Source organism: Pinus tabuliformis, chromosome 2_1, assembly GCF_031772625.1.
Source record: "Pinus tabuliformis cultivar Carrire ecotype Pingquan chromosome 2_1, CPIR1, whole genome shotgun sequence".
NCBI lineage: Eukaryota > Viridiplantae > Streptophyta > Pinopsida > Pinales > Pinaceae > Pinus > Pinus tabuliformis.
The window spans coordinates 632,936,380-632,952,455 of record NC_142299.1 but is presented as its reverse complement, the minus strand read 5'-3'; the positions used below and the strand labels follow the sequence as shown (position 1 = coordinate 632,952,455).

At 39.8% G+C, this 16,076-nt stretch overlaps 1 protein-coding gene across 1 annotated transcript in view; it reads right to left on the bottom strand.

Moving 5' to 3' along the window:
- The window catches only part of LOC149202146 (chromophore lyase CRL, chloroplastic-like), a 145,579-nt gene that overhangs the window by 93,615 nt on the left and 35,888 nt on the right, over positions 1 to 16,076 (bottom strand). The window contains exons 3-4 of the mRNA XM_089403085.1: positions 2,061 to 2,121; positions 1,919 to 1,954 (exon numbers count right to left, since the gene is read on the bottom strand). Of these exons, the coding sequence (XP_089259211.1) occupies positions 1,919 to 1,954; positions 2,061 to 2,121 (97 nt within the window). The remainder of the gene's footprint in view (positions 1 to 1,918; positions 1,955 to 2,060; positions 2,122 to 16,076) is intronic.

Sequence of the window (16,076 nt, the reverse complement as noted above, 5' to 3'; positions counted from 1 at the left end):
TCATGTGGTCTAACCCTCAATCTGTACTTCGAGATAAATCTGTATTGAGCAGAGACAAAAGTAAGGGTGTTGGCATCAAATTCAAGCGAACAAAGAAAACCAGCCTCAGGTTCTAGATTCTCTGCACACCACAGAGGAAAACGGCATGAAGACTTTCTTCAGCCTCAAGGGAAACAAAAACCACACATCACAAGTGACTAGGATTTTTACTTTTGTTTACTCTACCGGATTCTAGGTTTGAATTTCAATAAGCAATTATTGTTGAAGTTTCTAAGTCTACTTAGTTAGAAACCTTCCATGCACTTTATCTGATTTATTCCTACCTACTTGTTCTGTTACTTAACAAGTTATTTACAATGAAAATAAACACTAGTGCATGCTCAACATATTACAGATCAACAACTGAAGGAAACAGAAACAATCACACCATATGACACCATTATTTTTGTACCAATGACCCCGGAAAAACCCAATGTGGGAAAACCGGTGCAGCTATCTGAGGGTTTTCTTATTAAGCAATATCAGAGTACAATCTGGGTGCCGAAACTGGCCTACCCAACAAAGAATTTCCTTGGCAGTAATACCTCTCAGTTTGAGACAAATTTCCCGACTGAAACCCCGGATAATCCTTCTGATAGCTTCTCAACTACAATCTGCCCCAGAAACCCCAACGTCAGCCTTTTCTGGACTGCATCAGCCCCTCTCTGCCTAGCGCTGGCCCTGCGTCACCCCGGATGGGTCTGCGTTAGCCTTAGGAGGCCCTGCGTCAGCCTTCTAGCCCTCTGCATCAGCAACGCTGCCCTCTCTGAGGCTCTACGCAACTCCCGGCTACCCGTGCGTGGCCCTGCATGAGCTCTAGTTGCTACTACATCACTCTCCCTGGCTACTGCACTACTCTCCCGGCACTATCTCTGCCTCTCTGTTCTTCTGTATTCAATGCCCCTCAACTGCAACTCTCAATCACTAATTCTATGTCTCTTAGCAAACCCCGCTCTAGAGAATAGAATGACTGATTACTCTGGTGTGTTCTCCAAGTGACCCTCAAGCCTCCTCTTATACTTTTCTCGTTGACATATCAATAGCCGAGATTAAGTCCCTAATCAACAGCTAAGATTAAATCTGGCTTGATCCACGTCTTTTGGACCATTCTAACACAATTTCATTTTTACTTCACATTAATATTTTAATTTCCCTAAGTTTAGACTTAAGGACTTCATTAAAAATATTAATTATTTTAATATCTCTTGAACTGTTTAGAATCTGCCCAAACCCTTTCTAGGTATTGGAGATCTCATGTGCCCCAACCTCTCCACCAAATTTCATGGCTAGAGCACATCCGATGCTACCCCAAATCAACAATTATAATTGAATTTATTCACTTAGAAGTTTGGGTTCAAGATCAAGTCCAAGTTTGATTTGAAGTTCATCAAACTAAGACCGAATTTGTTTGGAACGCCTTCAGATTCAGCAAACTTTAAATTTCAAGCAAAAAAATAATTGAATGAACTAACTTAGGTTCCATGCCAGCATTTGCCTAGTCTGAATCCCCCTTGGTTAGGGGCACCAGTCTACACCAACGGATTTACTAGCGATGTCATCTCTGAATGTCAGGAAGCATCCCTTGAGTTTTTGCACGAAGTTTTCTTTGATTATATATATTAGATCTGATTATGACCTAATTAACTTCATATGTTCAATAAAAACTTGAGCAAATATGCTGGCAAGAGCATTTATCGAAAAATTAAACTAAAAATATGTCCAAATATTCTAAACTTTCATCACCTCTGAAATCTTGTTTCTGGCTCCCTATTTTACTCCCATTGCAATTCATATTTGTATACTCAGGAAACCACACACACATTAGCTAGTGATTGAAATCTGACAATTAAATGACAACATCTAGATAAGGATATCATACTTGGCGGTAAGGTTTCTCTGGAGTTCTCCAAAATGCCTAAAAGCCATCACACAAAGCAGAATATAAGAAAACAAAAACTGAATGGCTAGTTCAAAGTTTCAAAAAACTATATGACTTTAGTTTGTATATAAAAGAAGATTACCTGCTCAAAATATAAAACTTTTGATCCATCAGCCATCACAGTTGCTGGGCATATAACCATCCTGTCATGAAATATACCTTAGAGGTTATCATAATTAAAAAAGAAGGTGATGGCTTAATTCAAACAGGCTAACATCAACAAGCATAAAAGGGTTCATTGAAATATAATAAAAGGACCTGATTTCCAAAACTTCCGATAATATAGCCAACTTGAATTTTCAAACTTTACACTGCTGAAGCTAGCAACATGGGCTCTTCACACTTATTCATCTAAAGGATAATGGTTTTCATTTCAAACCAAAAACCTCGATATATTTTACAGACAAAACTCACAAAGATCAAAGCTAACGCATGCATACAAATTGAACAGAATAAAATTTCACAAATAGGACTACATAACTAGCAAATAAAGTTTTAAAATAGTTGACATAAATTTATCTAGCAGTAGATTACTCCAACTTCCAGATGTAAATGATATTCACTAGTTAACTATGAGAAGCATCAACCCAAATAGTAATGAAGCTGAAAAATTGTTACAAATTTTAAAGAATGTCATAGTGAATATTCCTATCTTCCAATTCCCACTAGCATTGAACTCACAAGCTTCTTGCTGTACCCACTTCAAGATCATTACTTCATCTCAAAAGGCCTTTTGTTCATGGGAGATTAATGCAAGGAAAATATCAAAAGCAAATAACTGAAAAGTTAGTAAGCCAAATATAATTGGTCAGGGATCAAACAGTCCAGCACAGCTGTGGGCTCTAAGGCTAACTCTCAACTTGGCAGCTGAAAATGTGTTGATTTTATAGCCTCGGAAGGTCTTCTACATCGGCTTCGTGTCTTAGCATGTAGAAGATATTTGATTCTCTTTAGGTGCTTGCTTGTCGGAGTAAGTGATTTTCTGATTTCTTTCCTGAGGTTAATGTAGGAAAAGTACAATAATTAATTATTGTGGACTATTAGGCCAAAGTTTGAAGGATAAATAATAAAATTATTTAAGTGACTTAGATATAATCTCAACCATTGATCTCAAGTGAGGCTTAGGATTTAATCTTAGCCATTTCTCGCTTGAGATATTGGGGTTAGGGATTTTGACTTAATGAATTTATAAAATAAGCCCAAGGGAGAGGTGAAGACACACAATTGTTGAGGAAGATATTTTCTCAAGAGAGAGAGAGACTTGATTAGACTGCAGAGAAGTGAGGAAAATTGTGGCAAGAAATTTCAGAGAAAAATTCAGGGAAGCCAAGACAAGGACAGAGAGAGGCCGAGTCAGCTGAAGGGGAGGGTCAAAATACTGGAGAAGGGCTGAAATATCCAGAGGTTGGATTTCTCAAGTGAGCAAGGATGATATGAGGGAATTGGAGGGGCTGAATTGCTGGCGTGGGAGGCTAAGTTTTCAAGAGGTCAAGTTGCTTCAATAATGCCAATTTCCAAGGGTCGCTTTCCTTGAGGCCAATTTTTCCCAATGGGACCAAATTCCAAGTTCCCAACAGTTGTATTTTTCTGTGTATTCTCTCTGGGTCTAGACCCAAATTTTCCTAGGGAATTTAAAATGAAGGAAGACTGTGTTGGGACCAATTTTATGTTGTGGTGTGATTGATTTCCTCATTTTAGTTTCGGAGTTAACATACTAGTGTGTTTACTTTATCAGCAATTTCAAAAATATTTGAGATAAATATTCCGTGGGTTTTTAGTAAATTGTTTAAGTAAAGTAAATCAAATCTGGTATAAAAGATTTAGCATGGTATCACAGCAATAGAAACTGTGGGGGAGATTAGATATCAAAACGGTTTTACAACAACAAATTATATTTTGCAGCAGAATTTTATTTTGCAACAAGGGTTTTGTGGCTAAAGTCGATCCAGTAAATGGAATCATCAAGTCTGAGGTATGAAGATAGGTTGGAGGTGGTTATAAACTGAAGTCCATGGAAGGAGAAAATCACCCTTGTTTTAATGTCAAAAGGTATGAGGGAAATTGCAAGCCAAGAGATTCGAGTTCCTCAAGGTCTTACCCAAGCAATTGAACATAAAATAAAAGATATAAGAGCATGCAGCATCATTTTGGATGGTGTGAAGGATCACATAATCCCTCACATAAAAAAGAAGGATTCAACTTATAAAATGAGGATGGTGTTGTCGCACAGAATGTCTAGGCAGCGCGACAACACTTAGAGTAAGGGCTATCATTCTTAAATCCTTACTCTGTTTAGACTCTCTCCTAGACAAGTGAGGGTAGTCCCTAGGTGAATAGATGAGGATATCCTGTGAAAAACAGACTCTAGGAGATTTTAATGATGGATAACTTGATGAATTTAAATGATTAAATCAGATTGATAGATTAAACGCCAAAGCAAACAAGACACGACCACAAGATAGAAACAATTTTAGACCAATGCCTTCGATATTTGAATTAACCATCAATAAAACAAGCTACCCAAAACGATTTTCAATATGTGACGAAAAGTGACGATAATCCATATAAATGCCCAACACTGCAGCACGCAGGAGAATTCCAGATTTAAAAATGATTACTATTAATGACAAGATCTAGAACAGTCCATATGATCTATCGCGCCCTGACCATAGAAAAATCATGAGAAATGCATTTAATAACCAAAAGACACTAAGGAAATTAAAATTAATCAATGGGTCAAAAATTGAAATTTTAATAGGCCATAGGCCACATTGAAATTTTTAACATTTAAGTGAAAAAACCCCTTAATTTAAATCCTTAATTAAATTTTAGGAATTTTTTAAATTTTTTAAATGTTTAGAATTTTAAAAGTTTTTTCATTTTTATATTTTGAAAATTAAAAAAAAAAAAAGGATTTTTTTTTAAGTTTTTTAATTTTTAATGTTTTTTTAGATTTTTTTAATTTTTTAAGGTTTTTTCAAAAAAAAAAAAAAACCACTAAAGGTGGTGAAATAAAATGAAAAAAGAAAAGTGAATCACCAAACAAACAAAAGGGAAAAGAAATCCAAGTCAAAAACTTTTATTTGCTTATTTATGCTCTATACCTAAATAAATAAATAATCAAAATCAAAACTAAAATCAAAATGAATTAAAACTAAAAATCATGAATCGAATTTACATAAAACCTAAGCTAAGCTATCCTACCTAAACCAACGAACACCTAAAAAAACGAAGCTTATGAATGCAAGTCTGGAGGCTCGATGGTGGCAGCCGGCAACTTGGGGTTCAACTTGTCTGCAAGTTTGCGGATCAAGGGGATAACTGAGGGAGCTAGACGCTGGTTTGGAGGAGGCTGCATGTAGAGGACAGGGAGCCGAGGGAAGTGGAGCAGCGGATCAGTAGATTGGCTGCGGGTGAGGGTCGAGTTAGGGAAAATCTGCGGATAGGTGATGGAGCGAGCAGGATAGGGACACGTGAAGGAGAAAGGGAGCTGGCAAGGCAGTGGATTTCGAGCAGCATAGGAGGATTGGGCTTGCAGCTACAGGTTGAAGACTGGACAGCGAAATGGAGGAGGGTTCGAGATGAAGACTGCGCAGAGGGTTGCAGTTTGAAGGAGAAGCGCGTGGGAGAGAGAAACGTGAGAATGGAGCAGCGATGGGAGGATTGCGGAAAGCTGCAGAGGGTTAGGGATGAATGTGCGGATTGGAAAGGGAGATGGACTATTCGTGGAGCAGCAAAAGCAATGGGCAACGAGGAAGGGATGAGATGGGCAGCACGATGTATGGCAGCGTGAGGAGAATGCAGGTTTGAAAGACTGGGTGAGGATGGGAGCTCGATGGGGAGCTGATGAAAAGACTGAGCAGCAAGGGTTTAGAGACGGTCAACAAGGATCTGGTCAGAAAACTCAGGAATAAACCCAATATTTTTCCAGATTTTTTTTTAAATTAAAACCCAAACTCAGAAAATAATTTTGAAATTTTCCAAAAACCCTCAAAAAGGACCCCAAAGTTTTCTGGAAAAGAAGAATACAGCAAAAAATTGAAAACCTAGGCAGCAAACCAACCAGTAAAAGGGGTGGCCCAAAACCTCTTTAAATCCACCAGATTTTCTTCAAGAATTTGCAGCAATCTTAATTAAAATTTGAATCAATCTGCTTCAAATTTGACCCTAAAACCTTCACGAAATATCCAGATTTGAAAACTAAATTAATTCCCTGAAAAAATGATGCTGATGGACCTCCAGAGATCCAGATCTTACCCTCCGGGGCCTAGATCTGGACTCTGCACAACCTTTAGCTTCAGATCTGCAACCTGTACCTGAAAACATAAACAGCCAAAACCCGAATACGCAAAAATAAATGGAACCCCAAAAATCCTAACTCTGAAAAATAAAAATAAAAATTAGAAATCTATGTACATAAATGGCAGATCTATCAGATCTAGGGAGTGTGAGTTCGACTCCACTCCCAAATCTGATGATCTACGGCTCCCAACAACCAAATTTGACAATTTAGCACATAAAAATAAAAAATAAAAAAATTGAATTTTGGAGGAGGTACTAAGCTTGAAACCCTTCATGCATCACCCATAAAAATAATATCTTATAATAAGCCCGGCATCAAATTCAAACTGGGCTCTTCAGAAAACACGGATCGAGAATTGGTTGGTTCAACCAAGAACTTCCCTAAACGCCCGATGATCTAATAATCAAGGATTTTCCTGCAAAACTCAATTTAGCCGTCAACATAGAGCGAGAAAACGATAATAAAATTCAGATCTAATAGAGATACCTGCTATTATATTCAAAACTTAAATTACCATTCAAACCCCAGCGACTGAGCAAGATACCTATACTCAAATTGCTCTTCAGAAAGCTATATCAATGGCCAAAAAGAAATATATGCATGAAAATAATACATCTTATAGCATTTCCATGAAGAGTAACACCAGCAGAAGTTAACCCCAAAGTCTTTCTTTATTGCTCATAAAAAATATTACAAGAGAGAGCTTTTCGCTTAGTACACGATCAAAAGATCGGATGACTCTGACTGACAAAATGACCTCCTATTTAAAGATAAATTTCCCAACGGCTAGTTCGAGTGATCCTTGTCAAAGTGATCTCGACCGTTGATGAGGATCAAAATTTCTTTTAATCTCATCTGGCAAAATTTTAAATATTGAGGAAATTTCGAATTTTTCAATTAAATGCATTTTAATAAATTCAAAAATTAAAATTTTTCATTTATTTCCTCAAAACTTTGACTTTGACTTAACCCCAGGGACCAAAGGCCTAAAATTTAGCAAAATAATCAATTAACCTTAGTCCTTGGACCAGTTAAGATTTAATTTTTTAAAGAATCCATGAATTTTACCTCTGGAAAATTTAAAATTACCTAAGACCTAGGACCTATGAGGGGATAAATTATTTTTCTAACCCTCGAGACATTTTACATCATGAATTTTACATTTTTACATCTCAAGGGGGAAAACCCATTTGAACAAGACCCTCACAGACTACCCAGTTCTGCGACACAAATATAATCTAGCAAATCAAGCAATTTGTAATAAAATAACCTAACCAAATAGTTAGGATTATTCCCAAATTACTTGTACATAGACTCGATCTAGCACACTAGGACTCCCCTAACATTCTAGTGACAAAATCCATTTCGGCTTTGGGGTAAGGCTGAAGGAAAACTCTGCCGACCATGGGTCAATGAGACAAAAAACCTTTCGAAATGTAGATCATCACTAGAAAATTAGGTTTACCTAGGGAATTACATACACGACACAAATCTGCTAAGATTATTTACAGTGTACACATGCAGAAACGGTTTACAATATAACATGATCAGGCTGATGATGATAGTCCAACGGCACGGACACATTGATCAAGCGCTATCCCTTTTGTGAAAAAAGGGGGTGTACTGATATGGGTCGTTGACATGTAGTGGTCAACAGACGGCCTTGACAAAGTTGTACCAAACTGACAACCAGAACAAAAATATGGTGCTAAGGGATAAGCTGAACGGCATTAAAATGAACAGACCTGAGACTATGACCTCATACTTCACAAGGATTCAGCAAGTTCATGATGAAGTTTCAACTATTGGGGAAGAAGTGGATAAGATGGAGCTTGTAAAAGTAGCACTGAAAGGGTGTACCAAGCTATGTGCTACATTTATGATAAGTATCCTAGCTGAAGATAGGCTTCTTGATTAGGCTAGATTGTGGGACAATTTCTCCCAAAAGTGGATTTGCAAGGAATCCATAACTGGTGGACAGAACAAAGGTGGGGATGAAGAGAGCCTTGCTCTTATTGGGCAAGGGAAAGGGTAAAGCCGAGCAGAACCAGAGTGCAGCAGCACCTTCACAGGAAAGAAAGACATGAGCAAATTCAAGTGCATTGCATGTCATAAATTTGATCATTATTCCAAACAGTGTCCAAACAAGAAGAAAGGCACGGGAAAGACAGCGATGGCTACATCTAAACAGATGGATGAATTTGTAGAAAAAATCGAGAAGGGATTTTCTCTAGTATCCTATTTTGTAGTGGTTTGTGGACAGTGGAGCATCTCGTCACATGACGAGGTCTTGTGATATCTTCACCAATATGGACAAGGAGCACTGAGATCTACATGTGGAGCTTTGTGACAACACCAGGTATGCAGTGGAGGGCATTGGCAGCATATAGTTCCAAGCACACTTAGGAAGTTTGATATAGGTGAAGGAGGTAGCGTATGTACCTGGGTTGGAAAAGAATTTACTCTCAGTTTCGACCATGGAGGGGAGAGGACATGAGGTCAACTTCATGAGAGGTGAGGTAGTTGTCAAGCCAAAAGGGATTGATCCTAACATGAGGCTTTAGGAGGCGAGTTATAAAAAGCGAGGAGAATAACCTGTATCTGTTGAGAGGACAACCAATGAAAGCCCTAGTACATAGCAGTGATAGCCAATGTGAGTTTTGGCATAGGAGGATGGGACATCTACACTACAGGGCTCTAGCACCATTACGAGAGATGGTCACTGGTTTTCTAGAGTTCAACATAGAGCATGATGGTGTGTGTAAGGGATGTGCATTTGGAAAGCATGCCAAGGCAACATTTCCTAGCACTGAGACTAGGTTTGGATTTGGTGCATTCCAACATCTATGATCCTATGTCAATGGAATCTATCTCGAGGTGTAGTATTTTTGAGACCTTCATAGATGACTATTCCAGGAGGACATGGATTTTCCTGAAGGCCAAGCATGAGGTCTTTAATCGATTCAAGAGTTCAAAACCCTTGTGGAGAACTAAACTGGGAAGAAGATCAAGATCCTGAGATCAGGCAATGGGGTAAGTATATCTCCAATGAGGTTAAGGATTTATGCACAGAAGGAAGAATCAAGAGACAGTTGTTAGTGCCCTACAATCCGTAGTAGAATGAAGTGGCAGAGAGGAAGAACAAGAAAATAGTCAAAGCAGCCCAGGCCATGATCCATGATCAAAATCTTCCTATGTTCTTGTGGGCGAAGGCATGCAATAGGTTGTATACATGCAAAACAAAAGTCTTCGCAGGGCAGTGGAGAACATGACTCTTGAGGAGGCTTTTACAATAGTGAAACCAGAGGGGAGTCATTTGTGCATCTTCAGTAGTACAGATTATGTCCACTTTTCTTCAAAGAAGAGGACTAAACTAGAGTCATCATCAAAGAGGGGCATTTCTGTTGGATACAATGAAACTTCAAAGGCCTAAAGGGTCTACATTACAAGGCAGAGGAAGATAGTAGTTAGACGAGATGTCAAATTTGAGGAGGGTAGGACCTTTAGGAGGTCACATGGGACAGATCCAGCAATGGCAGAGAATCGGAAGTGAGAGGCTCCAAAGGTTGAGGAGGGGCCAACAACACCAGCAGCGAGGATGCGACCTTCACGAGCAGTATCAATGAGCCTGAGCCTTCTACCTTTGAGGAGGCAGCAGACCAGCAAGCTTGGTTGTACGCCATGATGGAAGAGTATCACTCCATCATGAGAATGATGTTTGGGAAATAATATTGAGGCCTAAGGGGAAGTCAGCAATCACTTCTCGATGGATCTACAAGATCAAACATGCAACAAATGGCAGTGTGGAAAACTACAAAGCGAGCTTCCTGGCAAGAGGGTTATCCTCGAAGGAGGGACTAGACTATGAGGAGACATTTGCTCTTGTCGCCAGATATGCATCTATCAGGGCAGTCATTTCTATTGCTTCAGAGATGGAGTGGAGGATACATCAGATGGAGTGGTGGATACATCAGATGGATGTGAAAATTGTCTTCCTCAATGGGGTGATCAAGGAAGAGGTATACTAAGAAACCTCAAGGCTTTGAAGTGCATGGGAGGGAGTCCCATGTATGCATACTGAAGAAGGCCTTATATAGACTTAAGCAGGAACCTTGCACATGGTCCTCTAGGATTGATAGGTACCTATTTGGATTGGGCTTCACCAAGAGTAATGCATACTCCAACTTGTACTATGTACTTGTGGATGGTGAGCCTCTCATCTAGGTCATCTATGTTAATGATATTTGCTTGACGGGATTGGAGAGGCTCATGTTAAACTTCCTTGAAACCAAGTAAACTGATTTTCAATTTCTAAGTGTAAAAACCCAAAAACATAAACAATTGATATTTTGGAAACTTAAATCACAAATATATTGAGTTTTCTAACTTAATATGCACAACGGAAAAATCAATTAGAAGACAAACACATCAATACATAGAACACAAGATATACCCAGGAAGCCACAACTCTAGGGAAAACCTACAACATTGTGTGTCTTTTAGTAGTCTTCTTCAGCAAAGGATTTTCTTCTGAGAATTACAATAAGAGAGAAACTTCCCTTTTATCACAAGAACAACTGATCAATCTTGTAAGATGAATCGCCCCTTACCTATGCACGAGATTTGCAAAATCCCTATGCAAATCAGCTAAACTATGCACATGTGTGAGTCCAAATCCTCTCTCTTGCGCACACATGTGAATGGTATCATTGTGTTGGGGTTGTAAGAGCTCGGCCCTCATTTGATTTCTCCTATGATCCTGTATCATTACAGTCTATTGAAACCGTCGACTCTTCCAAAGCTGGTCTGACACACTCTACTCGTGCTCAACTTCTCTACTCCAATCGACACTCCATCTTAGAGAGAAAGGTGTTATGTACTACACCCAACTTCTCTCTGAGGTATACAAATCTAGTTCCTGGCAATCCCTTGGTCAAAATGTTTGTTGTCTGCTCCTCTGTTGGTATGTACTAGAGTGAAACTATACCTCTCTAAACAATATCTCTAATGTGGTGATAACGTATGTCAATGTGCTTAGAGCGATCATGAAACACTGGATTTTCAGAGAGCTTGATGCAACTCTGATTGTCATAGTGTATCATTGTAGGCTCCAACTCTGTCCTGAACAAACCCACAAGAAGCTTCCTCAACCAAATAGCTTCACACCCTGCCAACGAGCAGCCATCTACTCTGCCTCGGCTAAGCTCAATGTAATTGATAATTGCTTCCTGTTGAGCCAAGAACAAATTGTTGATCCAAGACTAAATGTGCAACCCGATGTGCTCTTCCTGTCTGTATAACTCCCTGCCCAATCTGCATCAATGAAGCCCTCAAGCTTCAACTCATCAACCTGTCTATACCACAATCCATGCTCTACTGTCCCCTTGAGATATCTCAACATGTGCTTAACAGCAACCCAATGTGATCTAGTAGGCTCAACCAAAAATAGGCTCAAAAAGTTAACTGCAAAACATATATCTGGTCGCATGTTCACCAAATACATCGGCGAGCCAAACATTCGTCGGTAAAGTGTGGGATCTACTCGCTCTGATCGAGATGTCTGCCACCTTCCTCCAATTTGTGACTAGAGTTGTGGTCATGGGTATGTAATCTTGCATGTGAAATCTCTTCAAAATCTACAAAGCATACTTGCCTTGTCCCACGAAGATCTCTCCATCACCCTATCAAACCTCCAACCCAAGGAAATAGTGCATCAGCCCCATATCCTTCATCTCAAACTCGCCTGCAAGATCTCTCTTGCACTCCTGGATGAGCATGTTTGCGCCTGTTAAATCAAATCGTCCACATATAGCATTAGAATAAGCAGCTCACCTCCAACAACATTGTAGTAGAGGTTGGATTCCGCTTCACTCTTGGTGAACCCCAATCCCTGAAGGGAATTGTCTATCCGAGCATACCATACTTGCGGAGCCTGCTTGAGCCAATATAAGGCTCTCTTGATTCCGCAAATGTATGTCTCTCTGTTGCACATCTCAAATCCCTCTGGCTACTCAATGTAAATCTCTTCTCAACAACCCCATTGAGGAAGGTTGTCTTCACATTGATCTGGTGGATCTTCCACCCCATGTGTGTTGCAATAGCTGCAACCACCCTGATAGACGAATACCTGGCAACTGGGGCAAAGGTCTCATCATTGTCAACTCCCTCTATTTGCGAGAACCCCTTGGGCATGAATCTTGCATTGCACTTCTCGATACTCCCATCAGCGCCATGCTTGATCTTGTAGACCAAGCAAGAGCCTACCACAGAATTTCCCTCTGGCTTCAGCACCACTTCCCAAACATCATTCTTCATGATGGAGGCATACTTCTCCACCATCGCATCTCCTCCACACCTACTCAATGGTTGCCTCCTGATAGCAAGGAGGCTCGACATCCACCCAACTCCACCGTAAGTGCCATATGTCTTGTGTACTTATGTGGTTGTCTACTCTGTCGCATTGATGTACTAGGAACACCAACTTGCTCATGCGCTTTCTAGATCAACTAATTTGCCCATCTCTCTCCCCTTCTCCCAGTATTGGGAGTCGCTTCCAAAGTGGGCTCCACTCTCTCCTCCAACTATGCGTCCCTCTTATCCTCATCCTACCCATGAACAGTTGTGGTCTGAAATTTTCTCTAAGCCTCGTGCTTGGGAGCCTCTTGCTCCTCCTCCTGCACTATAGTTTGCTCATGCTCAAAGGACTTTTTCAAGGCTCAATCCTCCTCAAACTTCACATCTCTTCTAATGATTGTCTTCCTATGTACTAGAATGTACACCTTGTACGCCATGGATGTCTCGTTGTAGCCCATGAAGATGCCCTTCTCTGTTGTGGGCTCCATCTTCTTCCTCTTCTCCTATGATACATGGTTGTGCACAAGGCTAATGAATATGCAAAAATGAGACACATCTGGTTTCTTCCTTGTAAACACCGCCTCTGGTGTAACTCACCCCAACACTGTGTGGACTCCGGTTTTGCAAGAAAATTGTTGTATTGCATGCCTCATCCCAAAGAAATTTGGGCAGCCCTTGGTCATGCAACATGCTTTGGCCGCAAAAAATATGGACATGTTCTTGCACTCAGCCACCCCATTCTATTGAGGATTATATGGCGTGTTCAACTCCATCATGATGCCCTACTCGGCATACAACTCCTTGATTGCATTTGAGGTATACTCCCCACCATTGTCAGACCTCAATGCCTAGAACTTCCTACTAGTCTAGTTCTCAACCAATCAAAAGAGGATTTGCGCTTTCACATTAAAAATTTAATTTCTTCATTTACCACATTAAATTAATTACCTAAGGGATAATTAACATTCAAATTTAAAGTTCCTTGGTGTCATTGGTGTTAAGCGTAAAATTTTAATTTTTGTGGTATTGATTTCTCTATTGGCAAGTGCGACTAATGTTTTAAAAATTATATTGCCTATAAGAGAAAGATAAATTCTTCTAAGATTTGGGATTTAATTGCTAGAAACTCTTGCATGGTAAGTTTTTGGGTGTTGACATTTAATTATTCATGATCATCACTTTGCCACATTTATAAATTGCTCTGGATAACTTGTTTTTATTTAGTCTATGGTTAATTGAGTATAAAGGCACTTGTCTATAATCATTTCTATCTTGTCGTTTTGTTTTATTTTATTAATATTTATCCATTTTGGTTAACCAAAACTTGTTTACATTCATCAAGTTGTTCATCTTTAAGTCTCCTAGAGTCTGTGTTCCACATGTTATTCTCATTCATTCACCTTAGGGACTACCCCCTTTGACTTGTCTAGGAGAGAGTCTAAACGGAGTGAGTAAGGATTAGAGTGACAGCCCTTACTCTGAGCATTGTCGCGGTGCCTAGACACTTTGTCAATAACACCCCCACTAATCCATGTCCAAATGTGTCCAAGAAAATTAGGCATATACACCCATTACATAATGACAAGCCATGCCTTCAGGATTGGAAGGCCCACCTTCAAACATACAATCATAACAAATGGGTGAGGGCACATAATGGCTAGCTCGGGTGGCGGAGAATAGCGGCACATTGAGATATCTGATGGTTGCAAGGGGTTGTTGGCTGCCTGCTGAAGACAAATCTAGGAGAAAAATCTCCTATAGGGGTCACCCACTGGTGGTGGTTAACATTTGGCACCAATTGGGACATGAGCCCTCAATAGAGTGCACGAACCATGTACTCAAATGGGGAGGTCATGAGAACACCAGCAATCTCTTGGGACTACAGACCTGTTAGCTACACATCAAAGATTAAGCACACAAGGCAGCATGTTTTTATGGCATCCTTTGATCGCCCACGCTTTTGTTAATCCGTAAAATCAACAAGAAATAAAATTTAATTCTAAATGCATCTAATCTAGCATGATAACATAATATGATGTTAGTTCTAATGAAAAAATCAACACGCAATGCATCCTATTCTAACATGCATATGATACAGTGTCAAGTATCAAGGAAAGGGGTGATACGTCTTATTTTGACCAGCTCCGGCCAAAGTTCGTCATCAAGTCTAACAATGTAATAATATCCCTCACCAACCTTACCATGAATCCTGACAGGGATAGGGTTTTATCAACCAACACAACATCCCCCACTTTGAATTCCTTTCTAGGCTTTTGTACCCACTTATTGCTTTTCTTTTGATTAGGTTTTTAAGGATGCAAACTTCCTAAGAAGGAAGAATAGGGGATGGTTCCTCAGCCTCGAGCATCTTATAATATGGGACAGGACCTGCTTTCACCACATGAGTTGGGTATAAGGGTTCCCTATAGAGGATAAATGGGGCTCCATCACGCTATGGGATAGTGGCATAGGATAGGTCCATTTGGAGTTGAACTCCCACAGTAGCACCCCATTTCCTAGACAATAACATTCCCCAAACATCAGGTATATTCATAACTACTATGTCCATGAGTAATGATATGTCTTTATTTTAGGCTAGTGATACTTTAAGATCTTTGCTGAGGCCTTCAACATTAACAAATCTAGAGTCAAACCCACACACATTTTTGTATTTACAAGTGATATTCAAATTGAGTTGCTTCATAACTTTTAATGGCATGATGTTAGCGGAAGCCCCAAAATCTAACATATAGTTGTGTAGGAGGAGGTCATTAATGGCTACAGAGAGCAAAAATGGCTCATGGCCAAGATTGGTGTTAGAGAGGTGTATAGTTTGCAATGTGATAGCCTAAAGCTTGTTTTACATGCCATTTTTGGGATGGGAGCTTAACAATTTCTTTGATAGGAACCTGCATGGTCAACTTTCCTATAGCAGACCCTACATCAATACTTCTTTATCTTTGGCTCTGGGCTTGGGTTACCCGTTAGGAGGATCATTTCTTAGGAGGATCTTTCTTCGAAGGTTCCTTTGGAGGAGCTTGCTTAGGAAGAGATTGCTTAGGAGGAAGTTCCTTCTTTTTCAATTCTTCGAGGCTTGTGGAAGGTTTCTTATCATGTTTCCTTGAATATTGGACCCCTTTGAATCTCCCACCATCATTAGCATTGAAGATAGGCTCATCCTTTTCGTCCTTATGTGTCACTTGCCTAATCAGAGGATGAGTGTGTGTCACCTAGCATGATTTTGAAGGCTTGGGTTTCAACTATATTCATTTGCTCACCACCCTCCTCATCTTCACTTTCTTCATTATCACTTTGCTCATCTTCGAAAGATGATTCTTCTTTTTCCACAACATTGGTTGGAGCCAAAGTGTTAGGAACTTGGGGTGGACCCTGCTTGTCTTCATCATTAGCTTTCTTGATAAGAGGCTTATTCTTGGGAAT